The sequence below is a fragment of the Bubalus bubalis genome, chromosome 4 (genome assembly GCF_019923935.1).
Source record: "Bubalus bubalis isolate 160015118507 breed Murrah chromosome 4, NDDB_SH_1, whole genome shotgun sequence".
In the NCBI taxonomy this organism is placed as follows: domain Eukaryota; kingdom Metazoa; phylum Chordata; class Mammalia; order Artiodactyla; family Bovidae; genus Bubalus; species Bubalus bubalis.
Genome location: NC_059160.1, coordinates 88806658 through 88822586, shown reverse-complemented (window position 1 = coordinate 88822586; position 15929 = coordinate 88806658). Strand labels below are relative to the sequence as shown.

The 15929-nt window shown below is 39.9% G+C and overlaps 1 protein-coding gene and 1 pseudogene across 1 annotated transcript; both read right to left on the bottom strand.

The window, feature by feature from the left end:
* Nucleotides 1–1603: 1603 nt before the first annotated feature.
* On the bottom strand, nucleotides 1604–2727 carry LOC102413203 (olfactory receptor 8S1-like). Its single transcript, XM_006049128.4, has one exon. It carries the CDS (start codon nucleotides 2537–2539, stop codon nucleotides 1604–1606), a length of 936 nt encoding a protein of 311 aa, XP_006049190.4. The 5' UTR covers nucleotides 2540–2727.
* An 11477-nt stretch (nucleotides 2728–14204) lies between these two features.
* LOC102414852 lies at nucleotides 14205–15314 on the bottom strand (annotated as a pseudogene).
* Between the last annotated feature and the right edge of the window lie 615 nt (nucleotides 15315–15929).

The following is a 15929-nucleotide window of genomic DNA, read 5'->3' as shown; positions in this document are numbered from 1 at the left end:
GAGTGATTTGATTTTATTATTATAGACAAAATTTATTATTAGAGAAAAGGAATTTAATAAGCCTCTTTTTGAGTAAATTGTTATTGTAGAATGGGCAGCTAGTGAGAGGCTGGAACAGTTCTGCAAAGTGCAGAGGATGGAAGTGGATGAAAGGGGGTCACCAAGAAGTGGAACAATTATACAATGGATAGGCAGATGTTATCAAATTATTCACTTTTAAAATTATGCTCTACAATTATTATTTAAAATTGTTCACTTTAAAATTTTAAAAGGAAGCAGGAGGAAAAGGGGACGAGCGAGGATGAGATGGTTGAATGGCATCGCTGACTCAATGAACATAAGTTTGAGCATATCCTGGGAGGTGGTGAAGGACAGGGAAGCCTGGTGTGCAGCAGTCCATGTGGTCACAAAGAATCAGACATGACCAAGTGACTGAACAACAACAAAAATTATGCCCAGAACCCATGCTATTTTGCCATATTTTCAAAAACTGTAATGACTTTTTAAAACTCAAATGGAGAATGACTGCCCTTCAGTTGCAGATCCAGGCAGGCATTTTTGGACCAGTAACCATCTTGACCCAAAACATAGCTAGTGGTTCTGTATTGTACCAGTGAGTCTGACTTTCCTTATTCTGTGTTCCCAGAGTGTTCCCCTTTCCAGTGATGTGTTCTCAGGTAAATCTTGGTAAAAGAAATTAGTAGGACTCCCCAGGAGCTGAAATTAATCTGTGAGCCACTGCTGGCAAACAGCAGAGTTTGGGAAGGTTTACATGAAACATCTATCCCTAAAAGCAAACTCAACTTTTCTTCAGAACCTTTATCTCTTTTACTTATATCAAGGGCCACTCAGTTGAAGTTCATTGTTTTCCTTCCTGTGACCTCCAAGTTTATGACTCTTTATCCAATAATCTATATTTTCTTAATAGTAAAGTTATACTTAGTAAAAGTGAAAGTTGCTCAGTCATGTCTGACTCTTTGCAACCCCATGGACTATACAGTCCTAGGAATTCTCCAGGCCAGAATACTGGAGTGGGTAGCCTTTGCCTTCTCCAGAGGATCTTCCCAACCCATCAATAGAACCCGAGTCCTGCATTGCAGGCAGGTTCTTTATCAGCTGAGCCACAAGGGAGGCCCACGAATACTAAAGTGGGTAGCCTATCCCTTCTCCAGTGGATCTTGCTGACCCAGGAATCAAACTTGGGTCTCCTGCATTACAGGCAGATTCTTTTCCAACTGAGCTAGGGGAAGACCTTCTCAGTGCATTTTTCTAAATTCAATTTAAAGTAGTGATTCAATATACAAATACTTTACCTAATAAGAAGACCAAAGTGAATATTTGAGGAGTACTGGGAACAATGAGTCAACACTTTCATGACCACACATTCTGGATTGAGATAGTTATTTAGCCCATTATTTCCCCTGAATTTGGACTACCCCAACATCTCTCTGCTATATCTGTGCTCATTTCATATGCACTGCTAATTTATTTTGTAACTTATCACTTTGCATAGAGCCAGGAAATTTTTCTTAGTGAGAACTCTCATAATGTCTAACTGGCATCATTTTATCCTGATTCTCCATTTTCCTCTGGCTTTATTTTTTCATCTGGACCATCGCATATATTTTCCCAGTGTTCTTCTCACAGCTGCCTTTACTTCCTTGTTCTTCAGGCTGTAGATGAGGGGATTCACCATGGGAGTGACCACACCATACTGCACAGAGAAGATCAGCTCCAGAGGGGATCCTGAAGTTGGCATGAGATAGCGGAGAAACCCAGAGCCAAAGAAGAAGCTCACTGCAGTGAGGTGGGACGAGCAGGTGGAGAAGGTCTTGCTTCGGCCTGAGGTGGAGCTGATGCTCAGAACAGTGGAGACAATACGAGCATAGGAAAAGACTATTGGGAGGAGGGTCCCAAATCCATGCACCAGGCTGGAACACAGCAGGACTATGAGGTTGATGGAGACATCAGAGCAGGACAGAGGGAAGAGAGAGGGTACCTCACAGCTGTAGTGGCTAATGGTATGGTTCTCACAGAAGTCCAGGTTGGCAGCTAGAAGGGTGTTAATAAATGCATTCAAAGAAGCCAAACCCCATGAGCCCCATACAAGCTGTACACACAACTGTTTCTTCATCATTTGTCCATAGAGTAGAGGGTGGCAGATGGCGGCATAGCGGTCATAGGCCATTGCTGAGAGCAGAAAGCACTCAGTTCCAGCAGTAATAAGCACAAAGAAGCCTTGAGCCAGGCAGCCCCTTAGTGAGATGGTTTTTGTCTCAGACAGGAGGTCCTTCAGCATCTTGGGCACAGTGACTGAAGATAAACAAAGATCCAGGAGAGAGAGATGACTCAGAAAGAAGAACTTGGGCATGTGAAGGTGAGAATCAGCCCTGATCACCAGTAGCATCATCAGGTTCCCCATTAGTGTCAGGAGGTAAATCTCTAGGAACAACACGAAGAGCAGAGCCTGGATGTGTGGGTCAGTAGACAGCCCGAGGAGGAGGAATTGAGTGACGATGCTGTGGTTCCCCAAAGTCATTTGCACAGGTTATTCCCTAGAAATAATATAAAAAGACATGACAGCAAAGTTCTGATATCGCCCAATGATTTTCTCAAAGCATTTATTCTCTTCTTGTATCACTATTATTCAGTAAACATTTTTGCTCCCTGTTAAACCTAGGCATCTGGAACATAAAGATCATCAAGGGGTAGTTTCAGCTCTTAAAATGATCCCACTCCATGAACAATATGGATTTAACACCAATAAATATTGGGTTGATAAGAAAGTTCATTTGGATTTTCTCATAAGTTGGTATGAAAAAACCCAATAATTTTTGGCCAAACCAATAATAACACAGTATTATTTATGTAATGGATAATACAACTGCGGTTTTGAGAGGGTTCAGTAGTGACATTATATTGAGAATATTTGAGCAAAATTTTAAAGAAAGTATCTGATTGAGCTTGAAAAACATTTACCAGAGACATGTCGTTTGCGTGAACTGAGGCTCAAGACTGAAAAAAATCAAGCCATGTTTGGTAAAAACATGAGTAGGTCTGAAAAACTAATGCCTAGGGCTTGAGTGGGCAATGTTGATCTGTGGCTAACCATGTGGGCTTGTCCTTCAGACTAGGTTCAAATCTCAGCTCTAACACTGATTAGGTGTGTGACTTTGTATAAGATACATAAAACTCTTTGCCTCGTTTGCCTCATGTGTAAAATGCAGTTAATAACAGCATTGTGGACAGTGGTTATCTGGGAGGAAGTTCTGTAGAGAATTTTGAATAAACTCTGAGTTACTAATGGGTAAGAAACCAGTTTGGGCCCAAAAGTTTGGGCCCAACTTTTTAAAGATACATATTAGACAGCCAGCCTTGCCTATTTGTCTGAAATCTTTGTTATGGTAATATTTTTAATATTTCCAAACAAGAAAGAAATACAACATGTGTTCCAGTAGCAGATGTATGAAAAATCAAAATAAATATTAGAAGCATGGGAAAAAATAGCAGTACTGTGGAGCGTTTGGGGTAAATATTAACTTATTATTAGTTTTTAATTTGGCTGCACTGCATCTTAGTTGCGGGATGCAGGATCTTTTTTTTAGTTGCAGCATGAGAACACTTAGCTGTGTTGTGTGGTATCTAGTTCCCTGACCAGGGACCAAACCTGGGCTCCCTGCATTGGGAACATGTATTCTTAACCACTGGACCACAGGGAAGTCCCTAAATATTAACTTATATATAAAACTCTTCAAAAGAACCTATTCCTGTAAGAAACTATTCAATGACAGTAAGAAATTATAACACATTATTGTTTATTATAGTTAGATATATTTATTAAAATATATAATTGGAATATTGTTTAGCCTTAGAAAAGAAGGGGACCCTGCAGTTTTGCTAAATGAAAGAATGGAGAGGACATTATGATACATGGAATATACCAGGCACAGAATGAAAAATACTGCATGATCTAATCTGTCTGTGGAATCTAAAAATGTGAAATCATAGAGTCAGAGAGTAGGAGCATTACCAGGGACAGGAAGGTGGGGAAATAGGGAGATATTGGTACCCATAAAGGGTACAGACTGAATTATGTAGGATGAATAAGTCTTGGAATAACTATTGGACAATAGTTAATAATACTGCTCTGTATACTGAAAAAGAAAAAGATGAAGAGACTGGCTCCATCTCCATGGATTGATGTTCTTCTCTTCCTGGATAAGTTAAGAATTGAGCCAGAAAGGGGAGTAGAAACAGATGGCAGGGCACAGAAAGTGAAGTAGGAGAGGAGTGACAACAGAGGAGAGGCCTGCATCCCAAGAAGGGTGTTTTTAAAAAGTGTGAGTATCTGGTGCATCAGAAGGACACTCAGAAGGTCTCTGGGCTTGAACAGGTATGCCTCTCAGACAGAGAATTAAATCCACACCTGGCAGAGTAAACATTCTTACTCAAATCTCTTTTTCTCCTCTAAGAGTGGAGAATGTACAGCTTAGAAGTGGGAGAAGGAAAAGATGTCTGGGAGACAGACAAAGCCATTTTTCTTTGTTTCAAGTGCTGGAGTGGGGCAAAGGAGGAAAAACCTTGAGGGGCAAAGGACTGAAAAACCCTCTTGCCCACTGCAGATCCCCCGAAAGCCCAGCTCAAGCCTGTGCAGGTGCAGTGTGGATTGAGTTTGAGATTAAAATATCAGTGTGCACAGACTTTTAATAATTGCAAATAACTGGGAAGTTGTGAAATAATTCTGAGGGATCATTAAGGGATGGAAAACTAATATTGGATAAAGCAAGGGGGAAAACAGACATTGAAAAAATAATTAACTGTTAAGACCTTGATGATCTAGCCATATATATACGACTCCCACCCACTCCATCCATACACACACCATATTTTAAAAACATTTGTTGACTACTTTTTAATTTTATAACATTCTGCATCTTTTATTTTTAGCCATATACATATATTATTTTGTCAGTTAAAGTAAAGTGTATCTCTCTTGGAAAAATCATTATTATTATTTCTTGAGATTGAGTCTAGTGTCTAGGCAAAAGTCAAATACATTCTCATATGTTGTGCATGCATGCTAAGTTGCCTCAGTCATGTCCAACTCTTTGTGACCTTATGGACTGTAGCCTGCCAGGCTCCTCTGTTCATGGGATTCTCCAGGCAAGAATACTAGAGTGGATTGCCATTTCCTTCTTCAAGGGGAATCTTCTTGACCCAGGAATCAAACCCATGTCTCTTATGTCTCCTTCACTGGCAGGTGGGTTCCTTACCACTAGTACCACCTGGGAAGCCCAATGTGTCGTGAGGTGCTATCAAAGATCAAAGTCAGTGCGGCTAGTGCTGCTCTTTTGTCCCTTTTCTGTTCCTTTATGAAGAGGGATGTGAGAAAATCACACTGAAATCACTCACAGTAGCTGCCCTCGTCTGTTTATGACCCTAATTGTAAGATAAATTGGAGGTCTATAATTACTTGAGTTAATCCTGTCTTTACTGTATAATTATTGGGGTGTGTACCTTCACAGAAAGGAGGGCAGCTAGTGCCACTAATAGCTGCCAAACTGCAGGGATGTCAAGTGGGAGAGAAAGTGTTGGACTCAGCGTAGCCCCTCGGACCCACCCAGAAAAGCATTACTGGGATGCATATGTATCCTAGAATAGGCTAGATCTCTAGAAAAGTAAGCAAGAGGAATGAAACCTTGCAAGTTTCATGCCAGCAATAAAGGAATGGGTATCCTGGCTGTAGGAGCAGCCAGGATAGAGGACTTTACTACACGTTCCATACCTTGTTCCCAGACAGCACAGGAAGCAAGTGTGGCAATTCATACCTCAGGACAGTTAGAGTTTAACTCAGAGTTCTTACATTCTGTTGGAGACACCCACTGCTGCTGCTCTCTGTTCTTGAGGAAGACATTTCCATCTACTAATTTTTCTCTGCTCATGTTCAGAGACCTGTTTAAAATAAAAATAGAGCATTCAGTCCTTCCTAGTCCTCTTTTGTACAGATGTTTAGATGAACTTTTTGACTTTCATACTGGGACATTGGTCCTCCATCTCCAAATTCCGAATTTCTCTTTAACGGCTAGATTCTGTTTATATCTCTCCACTCTGTTTCTTATCAGTCTTCAGCTATGGATTACAATGCTGTATTTCCTAGAATACTGAACGTTTATTCATGATTCTCAGCTTTGACTTTACACCCTAAAATCTGACCATGGTCACCCATAGCACTTACTTTGGCAGTTAAGTCAGTTTCCTGGTCCTATCCATTTCTCAGTAAGTCCAGAGTTCAACCAATGAGAAGTTCTAATTCCTTAGTAGCCTTTTAGCCATAATCCCAGACTCAAAATGCTTCCCATACTTCAAACACACATTACCCATATTTCTTGTCAATAAGAAAATCTGCTCTCCAACTTGATTCTGGGGTTTTTATTTAGATTCATCTACTAGGAGGAAAGATGGACTGAAGAATGTGGCTTCTAAGTCCCATATCATGGTAGAGCTTACAAAATCCTGTTGATGATGAAATGTTTTACTCAATTTCACTTGTAAAGTTAAATAGCTGTAGAGCAGTTCCTTTTTCAAGGAGTCTCAAATATGCTTAAGTTTTCCCTGTTTATAATATCATATCTCAGTCATACATAGTATTGCTTTGGTTTAAGCAGTCTGCAGAGCAGCTATGTTTAGCTTGTTGATTTGAGTCCATGCTCCTGGTAGGTCATGAATATCAAGGGCATCCTGGTAGGTCATGAATATTAAGGCCATTGGTTTTTATCTTATAAAGTTACAACTTGAAGTTGGACTAAGTTGTCAAGAACTTTAGCAATGTTGACTTTTTTGAGGAAGTAGGGATCTCATCTTTGTGTGACCTTTGGAATATCTGGGTGATGTAATGACCTTTAATCATGAATTCTAAACTCTTCTGAATCTAGTGGGAGTTGAAAGTAGGCAGACTGGCCAAGTGGGTATTTGCCTGGCTCCCCAAGCTGGAAAAAAAAAAGTTTTCAATTTGTACTCTAAAGGCTGTCTCATCTCTGTGGGATTTCTCAGGTGAAATCACGTCCAGTTAAATTTGGTGTGTAAAAGTAATTTGTTGATCAAAGAAGTGAAAAGAAAAAAGTAAGTTAAACATAGTGTAATATTTGCCTAAAATATCTATTCAACTCTATTTGCTTTGATGGATCTGATCAGATTCCCACACAGGGCTCTTTTATTATTTGTGAGCTCCAAAATTTGGGTGTATTTTGGGAAGTATTTGTTTAAAAAGTTTATGATAGTCTTAATTAGGACAAAAACTGTTTTATAGATGAAAATGTCTACTTTTCTATTAAAATGAGCTATAAGGTTTTTAGTCGAACGAGACTGCTCTGGCATAATATTTTTCCTCATGATCACTTATCAATTAAACGAGTAAGCAGTGGTAGTATAACTGGTAAATGTTTGGAATAATGAAGTTCACATTTATAAATATTTTCTTTATATGGCATTGTAATACCTGTGGCGGATTCATTTTGATATTTGGCAAAACCAATACAATATTGTAAAGTTTAAAAATAAAATAAAATTAAAAAAAAATATTTAAGATAGAGCACATAAAGAGAAAAAAAATTTTTTTAAACTTTATTTTTTTGGAGGATAATTACTTTAGAATGTTGTGTTGCTTTCCACCATACAACAAAACGAATCAGCTTTAAGTGTACATTTATCCCCTCCTCTTGAGCCTCCTTCCCACCCGCCCTCCATTCCACCCCTCTCGGTCATCACAGAGCACCGAGGTGAGCTTCCTGTGCTATATAGCAGCTTCCCACTAGCTAGCTGTTTTACACATGGCAATGTACATAAGTGTCAATGCTACCCTCTCAGTTCATCCCACCTTCTCCTTCTCCACTGTGTCCACAAGCCTGTTCTCTATGTCTGAGTCTCTACTCCTGCTCTGCAAATAGGTTCCTCAGTACCATTTTTCTAGATTCTATATATATGCTCTAATATGCAATACTTGTTTTTCTCTTTCTGACTTCCTTCACTCTGTATAACAAGCTGTAGGTTTATTCATCTCACTTCAACGGACTCAAATTTTAGAGCTCACAAATAATAAAAGGGCCCTGTGTGGGAATCTGATCAGATCCATCAAAGCAAATAGAGTTGAATAGATATTTTAGGCAAATATTACACTATGTTTAACTTACTTTTTTCTTTTCACTTCTTTGATCAACAAATTACTTTTACACACCAAATTTAACTGGACGTGATTTCACCTGAGAAATCCCACAGAGATGAGACAGCCTTTAGAGTACAAATTGAAAACTTTTTTTTTTCCAGCTTGGGGAGCCAGGCAAATACCCACTTGGCCAGTCTGCCTACTTTCAACTCCCACTAGATTCAGAAGAGTTTAGAATTCATGATTAAAGGTCATTACATCACCCAGATATTCCAAAGGTCACACAAAGATGAGATCCCTACTTCCTCAAAAAAGTCAACATTGCTAAAGTTCTTGACAACTTAGTCCAACTTCAAGTTGTAACTTTATAAGATAAAAACCAATGGCCTTAATATTCATGACCTACCAGGATGCCCTTGATATTCATGACCTACCAGGAGCATGGACTCAAATCAACAAGCTAAACATAGCTGCTCTGCAGACTGCTTAAACCAAAGCAATACTATGTATGACTGAGATATGATATTATAAACAGGGAAAACTTAAGCATATTTGAGACTCCTTGAAAAAGGAACTGCTCTACAGCTATTTAACTTTACAAGTGAAATTGAGTAAAACATTTCATCATCAACAGGATTTTGTAAGCTCTACCATGATATGGGACTTAGAAGCCACATTCTTCAGTCCATCTTTCCTCCTAGTAGATGAATCTAAATAAAAACCCCAGAATCAAGTTGGAGAGCAGATTTTCTTATTGACAAGAAATATGGGTAATGTGTGTTTGAAGTATGGGAAGCATTTGAGTCTGGGATTATGGCTAAAATAAATTTATTTATTTATGGTTATGGTGGACCTTCATTGCTGCATATACTTTTTTCTAGTTGTGGCAAGCAGTGTTATGGTGGCTTTGGTATAATAAAATATGACGAATGACATCTATTATACCTTTCTTGCCAGTTATTTCCTAAAATAAAAGATTAATTGGGATTCATTGAAATTAAAATTAAGAATTTCTATTAATTGAATGACAATTATGAAAGTCATTATTATGAAAGTGAAAGTAAAAATAAAAGTGAAAGTGAAAATAAACCAATAACTGAGAGAAGATAAATACAGTTCACATATGAGATAAGATATATGTAGGGTATAAAAATATATCCTTTAAATAAATAACAAAATATAAAATAGTAAATTTATAATTAGGCAAAGACTTAAACTGTCCTTTCATAAAAGATTTCAAAATAGTAAGCAAATTAGTATGTATTTAACATTATTAGGGGAATACAATTTAAATCAGTATGAGATAATTTTATACATATCATAATTGGTCATTTGTGCACTTAAATTATTTATTCTTTTTATTTAATTCTAATTGATTATACCATATTTACTTTGCCAAAAAAGGTCCGTATAGTCAAAGATATGGTTTTTCCAGTAGTCATGTATGGGTGTGAGAGTTGGACCATAAACAAGGCTGAGCACTGAAGAAATGGTGCTTTTGAACTGTGATATTGGAGAAGACTCTTGAGAGCCCCTTGGACTGCAAGGAGGTCAAACCTGTCAATCCCAAAGGGAATCAATCCTGAATATTCATTGGAAGGACTGATGCTGATGCTGAAGCTCCAGTACTTTGGCCACTTGATGCTATGAGCCGACTCATTTGAAAAGACCCTGATGCTGGGAAAGATTGAAGGCAGGAAGAGAAGGGGACAACAGAGGATGAGACAGTTGGATGGCATCATCGACTCAATGGACATGAGTTTGAGCAAACTCCAGGAGGTGGTAAAGAACAGGGAAGCCTGGCATGCTGCTGTCCACGGGATCACAAAGAGTTGGACATGACTGAGCAACTGAACCACAACATACCATATTGTATTAGTTTCATGTGTACAATACAGTGACCTGACATTTGTATACATTGTGAAATGATCACAATAATAAGTCTAGTAGTCATCTGTCTCCATAAAAGTTAATAAAGTAACATTGACTGTATCTCCCATGCTGTGCATTACATATCCATGATATTTACTCTGTAACTTGGAGTTTGTGCCTCTTTATTCCCTTCACCCATTTCACTCCTCTCAACCCTTCTCTCCTCTGGTAACCACCAATTTGTTCTCTGTATCTTTGAGTCTGAGTTTTGTTTTGTTTGTCTTGTTTTTTAGATTACACATGTAAGTGAAGTCATGTGCAACTCTTGTGCATTGTTGGTGGAATGTGAATTGGTGTAACTGCTATGGAAACCAGTATGGAGTTTCCCCCCAAATTAATAATAGAACCATCATATAATCCAGCAATTCCACATCTGGGTATCTGTCCCAAGAAAATGCAAACACTACTTGGAAAAGATATTTTTACCCCTATGTTCATTGCAGCACTATGTACAAGAGCCAAGATGTGGAAACAATCTCAATGTCCATCAATAGTTGAATAGATAAGAATGTTGTATAGGGTTGTTTGAAGGATTGGATTCAGACTGCAGAGTAGGGAAATGCTGAGCTCACTTTCTCCCATGGACATGTCAAAACTACAACTACATATAAAACAACCTGAGAACTATCTCTGAGAACAACGTGAAGACTAGCAGAACAGGTTTTATACAGATGAGGATCTGGGCTTCCCTGATGGCTCAGATGGTGAAGAATCTGTCTGCAATTCAGGAGACTCAGGTTCAATCCCTGGGTCAAGGAGATCCCCTGGAGAAAGAGAATGGCTACCCACTCCAGTATTCTGGCCTGGAGAATCCCATAGACAGAGAACCCTTATGGGCTCAGAGGGGTCAAAAAGAGTCAGACACAACTGAGGGACTTTCACTTTCAAGGATATAATAGAAAGGCCACATCAGGATTTGTACGAGGGGCAGAGATGCAGTCTAATCAGAACCTACGCCGCCAGTGCAGTGACCCACAAGCAAGAGGGCTATCCTCGCTGTGGATGTCTTTCCTAAGGAGCGAGAGGTTCAAGTTTCATGTCAGGCTCCCTATCCTGGGGTACTTGAACTAGGAAAATGAGCTCCCATAATGTCTGACTTTGAAAATCAGCAGAGCTTAGAGTAAGGTCAGGTGGTGCCAGTGATAAACAATCTGCCTGCAATGCAGGAGACCCAGGTTCTATCCCTGTGTTGGGAAGATCCCTTGGAGAGGGGAATGGCTACCCACTCTAGTATTCTTGCCTGCAGAATTCCATGGACAGAGGAGCCTGGTGGGGTTCATGGAGTCGCAAACAGTCGGACAGGACTGAGTGACTAGCACACACACAGAGCTTAAAGAGTCAGAGGTCTCCGAGAGTCTACTAGTGAAGAGTTCACACACAAACACTTGCTCCAAGTACCAGAGCAGAGGCTTCAAAAGAGCCTGGGTCATAAATGGAGATTCATTGGCTAAAATAAATATTGGCAGTGTACTAGCATAAACATGAAAAAATGCTCAGTAGGTAAATCTGGATACACTACTGTGCATTTTGTATGATTGTTACTGAACATAAAAAAATGCAAAACATTTTAAAAATATTGATTTGAACTTTTTCTGCCATGCTGAATTGATAATAGAGTTCAGAGAGAGAGAATGGCGTATACTTTAAAGAAAGTTGGCAACAATTGAGGACAGACCCTTGTTTTTGGTCTGAATTACAAGGTGTTAGTACTGATTTTCCATCATCAACCACCACATCATACACATTTCCAAATCTATGTTAAAATTCTTGGGAAGGAAGAGAAAAATGAAGGAGTCTACAGTGTCTTAATTCTGTGGGAAAGTACAATTTTATTTGGCCATACAATCCTTCCTCCCCTGAGTCATAGATAAATGAAAGTATAGTAGAATGAAGGGGCTTCCCCTGTGCCTCAGCAGTTAAGAATCTGCCTGCAATGCAGGAGCCACAGGGGATGCAGGTTTGATCCCTGGGTTAGGAAGATCCTCTGGAGGAGGGCATGGCAACCCACTCCAGTGTGCTTGCCTGGAGAATCCCATAGATGGAGGAGCCTGGAAGGCTATAGTCCATAGGGTGCAAAGAGTTGGACACAGCTGAAGCAACTTAGCATGCACACATACACAGTAGAATGAAAACTCTTCATAGACTTTTGAAAAATATTTTTTTCATTAAAAATTGAAGCATGCTAGTATTAGAGGATAAAATTATTATGGTTTAATTACAGTGAAATTAAATGAAATGCAACTTCAAATAATTTAATGTATGCATTCTGATTCCACTGGCAAAAGAGTAGTATCTCATTATACAGAAAGGAATATGTGGTAGTTTCTGTGATTGACAAGCTCCTAGACCAATAAGTATAAACAAATGTGAATAAAAAGCTTAGAGGCAACGAAGTTTCTAAAAATACACTTAAATATATCATGTCACAATATCTGCTTGCTGATAAGCACTTTTTAGAATATAGTCTTTAGGAGAAAATGCAGTTGGTTAATAATTTTGAGTAATTGGTTAATAATTTTTAAAATTATTCATGCAAAGGAGATATATATAACATGATAAAATGTGTCTATATGAAATATGCATTATGCTTGCATAATAATATGCATTATTTTTTCTATCATGATACAAATTTGTTATTAGAAAAGAGGACATTTGATGTTTCCTGAGTAAATTGTTATTGATAAAGGTAGATAGCTAGTGAGATTCCGGGAAAGTTCTGCAGAAAGTAGAGAACAGAACTGGATGAAAAGGAACTGGGTCCCCAAAAGGAAGATAGAGACCATCTATGTTGTTTGGTTTTTAAATTCTGCCCAGAACCTACACTGCTTTCCCATATTTAAAAGAGCTATTGTCAGACTTCCTGGTGGTCCAGCAGTTAACTCTGTACTCACAATGCAGAGGACACAGGTTCCATCCCTGGTTGGGGAAGTAAGATCCCATATGCCACAAAGCATGGCCACAAAACCCCACAAACTTATTGTTGATCCCTCTTATCCTGTTCTGGGTCTCATTTGCTTATTGTGAAGTTCTGAGGAGAAAACCTGACTTTCACCTGCAGGACCATGCCAGCTCTGGTTCAGTGACTGTCTTGAAACAAACCACAGCTTAGGTCACCAGCAGTTATGAATTTTACCAGTGGATCTGTTTTCCTTTTTCCATCTTCCCAAGAGAGTCCTCTTCTTCAGACATGTGTGCCCCAGGCAGTGCCTGGAAAAGGGAATGATCAGAACTCCCATGCACTTGAGATGTGGAATTCTCCATAGACCAGTGCTGGCAAGAAATAGCAAGGTCCTTGGAAGGTTTCTGTGAGCCTGGCCTCTGTCCTAATTTGGGAACTCATTGTCTTCAGAACCTGTACCTCCTTCCTTTTGCTTATCGCCAAGGGCCACACCAGCTGATGCTCATTTTCCTCTTACTTCCTGGTCCCCAAATCTATGATTCTTTTTACCCGATATCTGAACACTCTCTTGATAGTGAAGTTACAGCTGTCACTACCTTCCCTAAGTTCAATTAAAAGTAATAATTTAAGATACAAGTATTTTACCTTGTAAGTAGACCAAAGTGATTATTGCAAAGTACTGAGAATGATGAGGGTTCAGGTGGCTCTGAGGTAAGGAATCCACCTGCCACTGCAGGAGACACAGGGAGACGTGGGTTTGATCCCTGGGTCAGGAAGATCCCCTCGAGTAGGAAATGGCAACCTGTTCCAGTATTATTGTCTGGAAAATTCCATGCACAGAGGAGCCTGGCGCTGTAGTTCAGAGTGTCACAGAGTCAGACACGACTAAGCAACTGAGCACACGTGAGAATGAAGAATTAATACTTTCATGACCACAGTCTCTGGATTCAGATGGTTATTTAACCCATAGTTTTCCCTCTATTTTGCCTAAGCATACACTTTCCTACTACCTTTGTATTCATTTCTTATGCACTGCTAATTTACCTTGTGCCAACTGGCACTGTGTAGAGCCAGGAAGTTTTCTTAATGTGAACTTTCACAGTGTCATATTATTCTGTGGAATTTGCTCAGTGTTCAAATGTTCTTTTGATGAATTTGTGGGGGAGAAAGTGGTCTCCCCATCCTATTCCTCTGCCGTCTTAGGACTGCCCCCCCTCATATTATTCTAATTCCCCATTTTCCTCTGGCTTTTTTTTTTCCCCCCAATCTGGAACAATGCAAGTACATATTCAGTGTTCTTCTCACAGCTGCCTTTAACTCCTTGCTCCTCAGGCTGTAGATGAGAGGATTCACCATGGGAGTGACCACACCATACTGCACAGAGAAGATCAACTCCACAGGGGATCCTGAAATTGGTGTGTGATAACGGAGGAAAGCAGATATGTAGAAGAAGCTCACCACAACGACATGGGAGGAGCAGGTGGAGAAGGCTTTCCTTCAGCCTGAGGTGGAGCTGATGCTCAGGATGGTGGGGACAACACAAGCACAGGAAAAGACTATTGGGAGGAGGGTCCCAAACCCAGGCATCAGGCTGTAATGCAGCAGGACTATGAGGTTGATGGAGACATCAGAGCAGGACAGAGGAAAGAGAGAGGGCACCTCACAGCTGTAGTGGCTAATGGTATGGTTCTCACAGAAGTCCAGGTTGGTAGCTTTGAGGATATTGATAAGAGCTTTCAAGAAACCCAAGCCCCATGAGCCCCACACAAGCTGCACACACAGCTGTTTCTTCATCATCAGTCTGTAAAGCAGAGGGTGGCAGATGGTGGCATAGCAGTCCTAGGCCATCGCTGAGAGCAGACAGGCTTCAGTCCCTGCAGTGATAAACACAAAGAAGCCTTGAGCCAGGCAGCCCCTTAGTGAGATGGTTTTTGTCTCAGACAGGAGGTCCTTCAGCATCTTGGGCACAATGATTGAAGATAAACAAAGATCCAGGAGAGAGAGGGATGACTCAGGAAGAAGAATATGGGCGTGTGAAGGTGAGAATTAGCCCTGACCACCAGCAGCATCATTAGGTTTCCCATTAGTGTCAGGAGGTAAATCTCTAGGAACAACACAAAGAGCAGAGCCTGGATGTGTGGGTCAGTAGACAGCCCGAGGAGGAGGAATTCAGTGATGGTGCTATGGTTCCCCAAAGTCATTGACAAAGGCTGTTTCCAAAATGTTATACAAAAAATCATGTCAGTGATGTTTTCTTTATCCTTCAATCAGTTTTCACATTATGTTGATTTTCTTTTATTATACTGTCAATCAGCAAATAAATATTTATGTTCTAAACTAAGCCATATATTATATCAGTCACTTTAAATATGATGAGGAACTAAGCATGATCTCGCTCATTTTAAAGATCACACTTCTGTGAGATACAAATATGAATACAGGTTATTAGAAACCATTATGGTTAGTGCAGTGGGAGTCCTAGAGGTGACTTTTGAAAGAGCCAGTTGTGAATTAATATTGAAGTCTTTGAGAAAAGATTTAAAGAAAGAGTAAACAAAGGTCCGTCTAGTCGAGGCTATGGTTTTTCCAGTGGTCATGTATGGATGTGAGAGTTGGACTATAAAGAAAGCTGAGCGCTGAAGAATTAATGCTTTTGAACTGTAGTGTTGGAGAAGACTCTTGAGAGTCCCTTGGACTGCAAGGAGATCCAACCAGTCCATCCTAAAGGAGATCAGTCCTGGGTGTTCATTGGAAGGACTGATGTTGAAGCTGAAACTCCAGTACTTTGGCCACCTGATGCGAAGAACTGACTCATTTGAAAAGACCCTGATGCTGGGAAAGGTGGAGGGCAGGAGGAGAAGGGGACGAGAGAGGATGAGATGGTTGGATGGCATCACTGACTCGATGGGTTTGGGTGGACTCCGGGAGTTGGTGATGGAC

Excerpts from the sequence above, each read along its gene's own strand:
- LOC102413203 (XM_006049128.4), bottom strand. The coding sequence starts at position 2,539 with ATGACTTTGGGGAACCACAGCATCGTCACTCAATTCCTCCTCCTCGGG.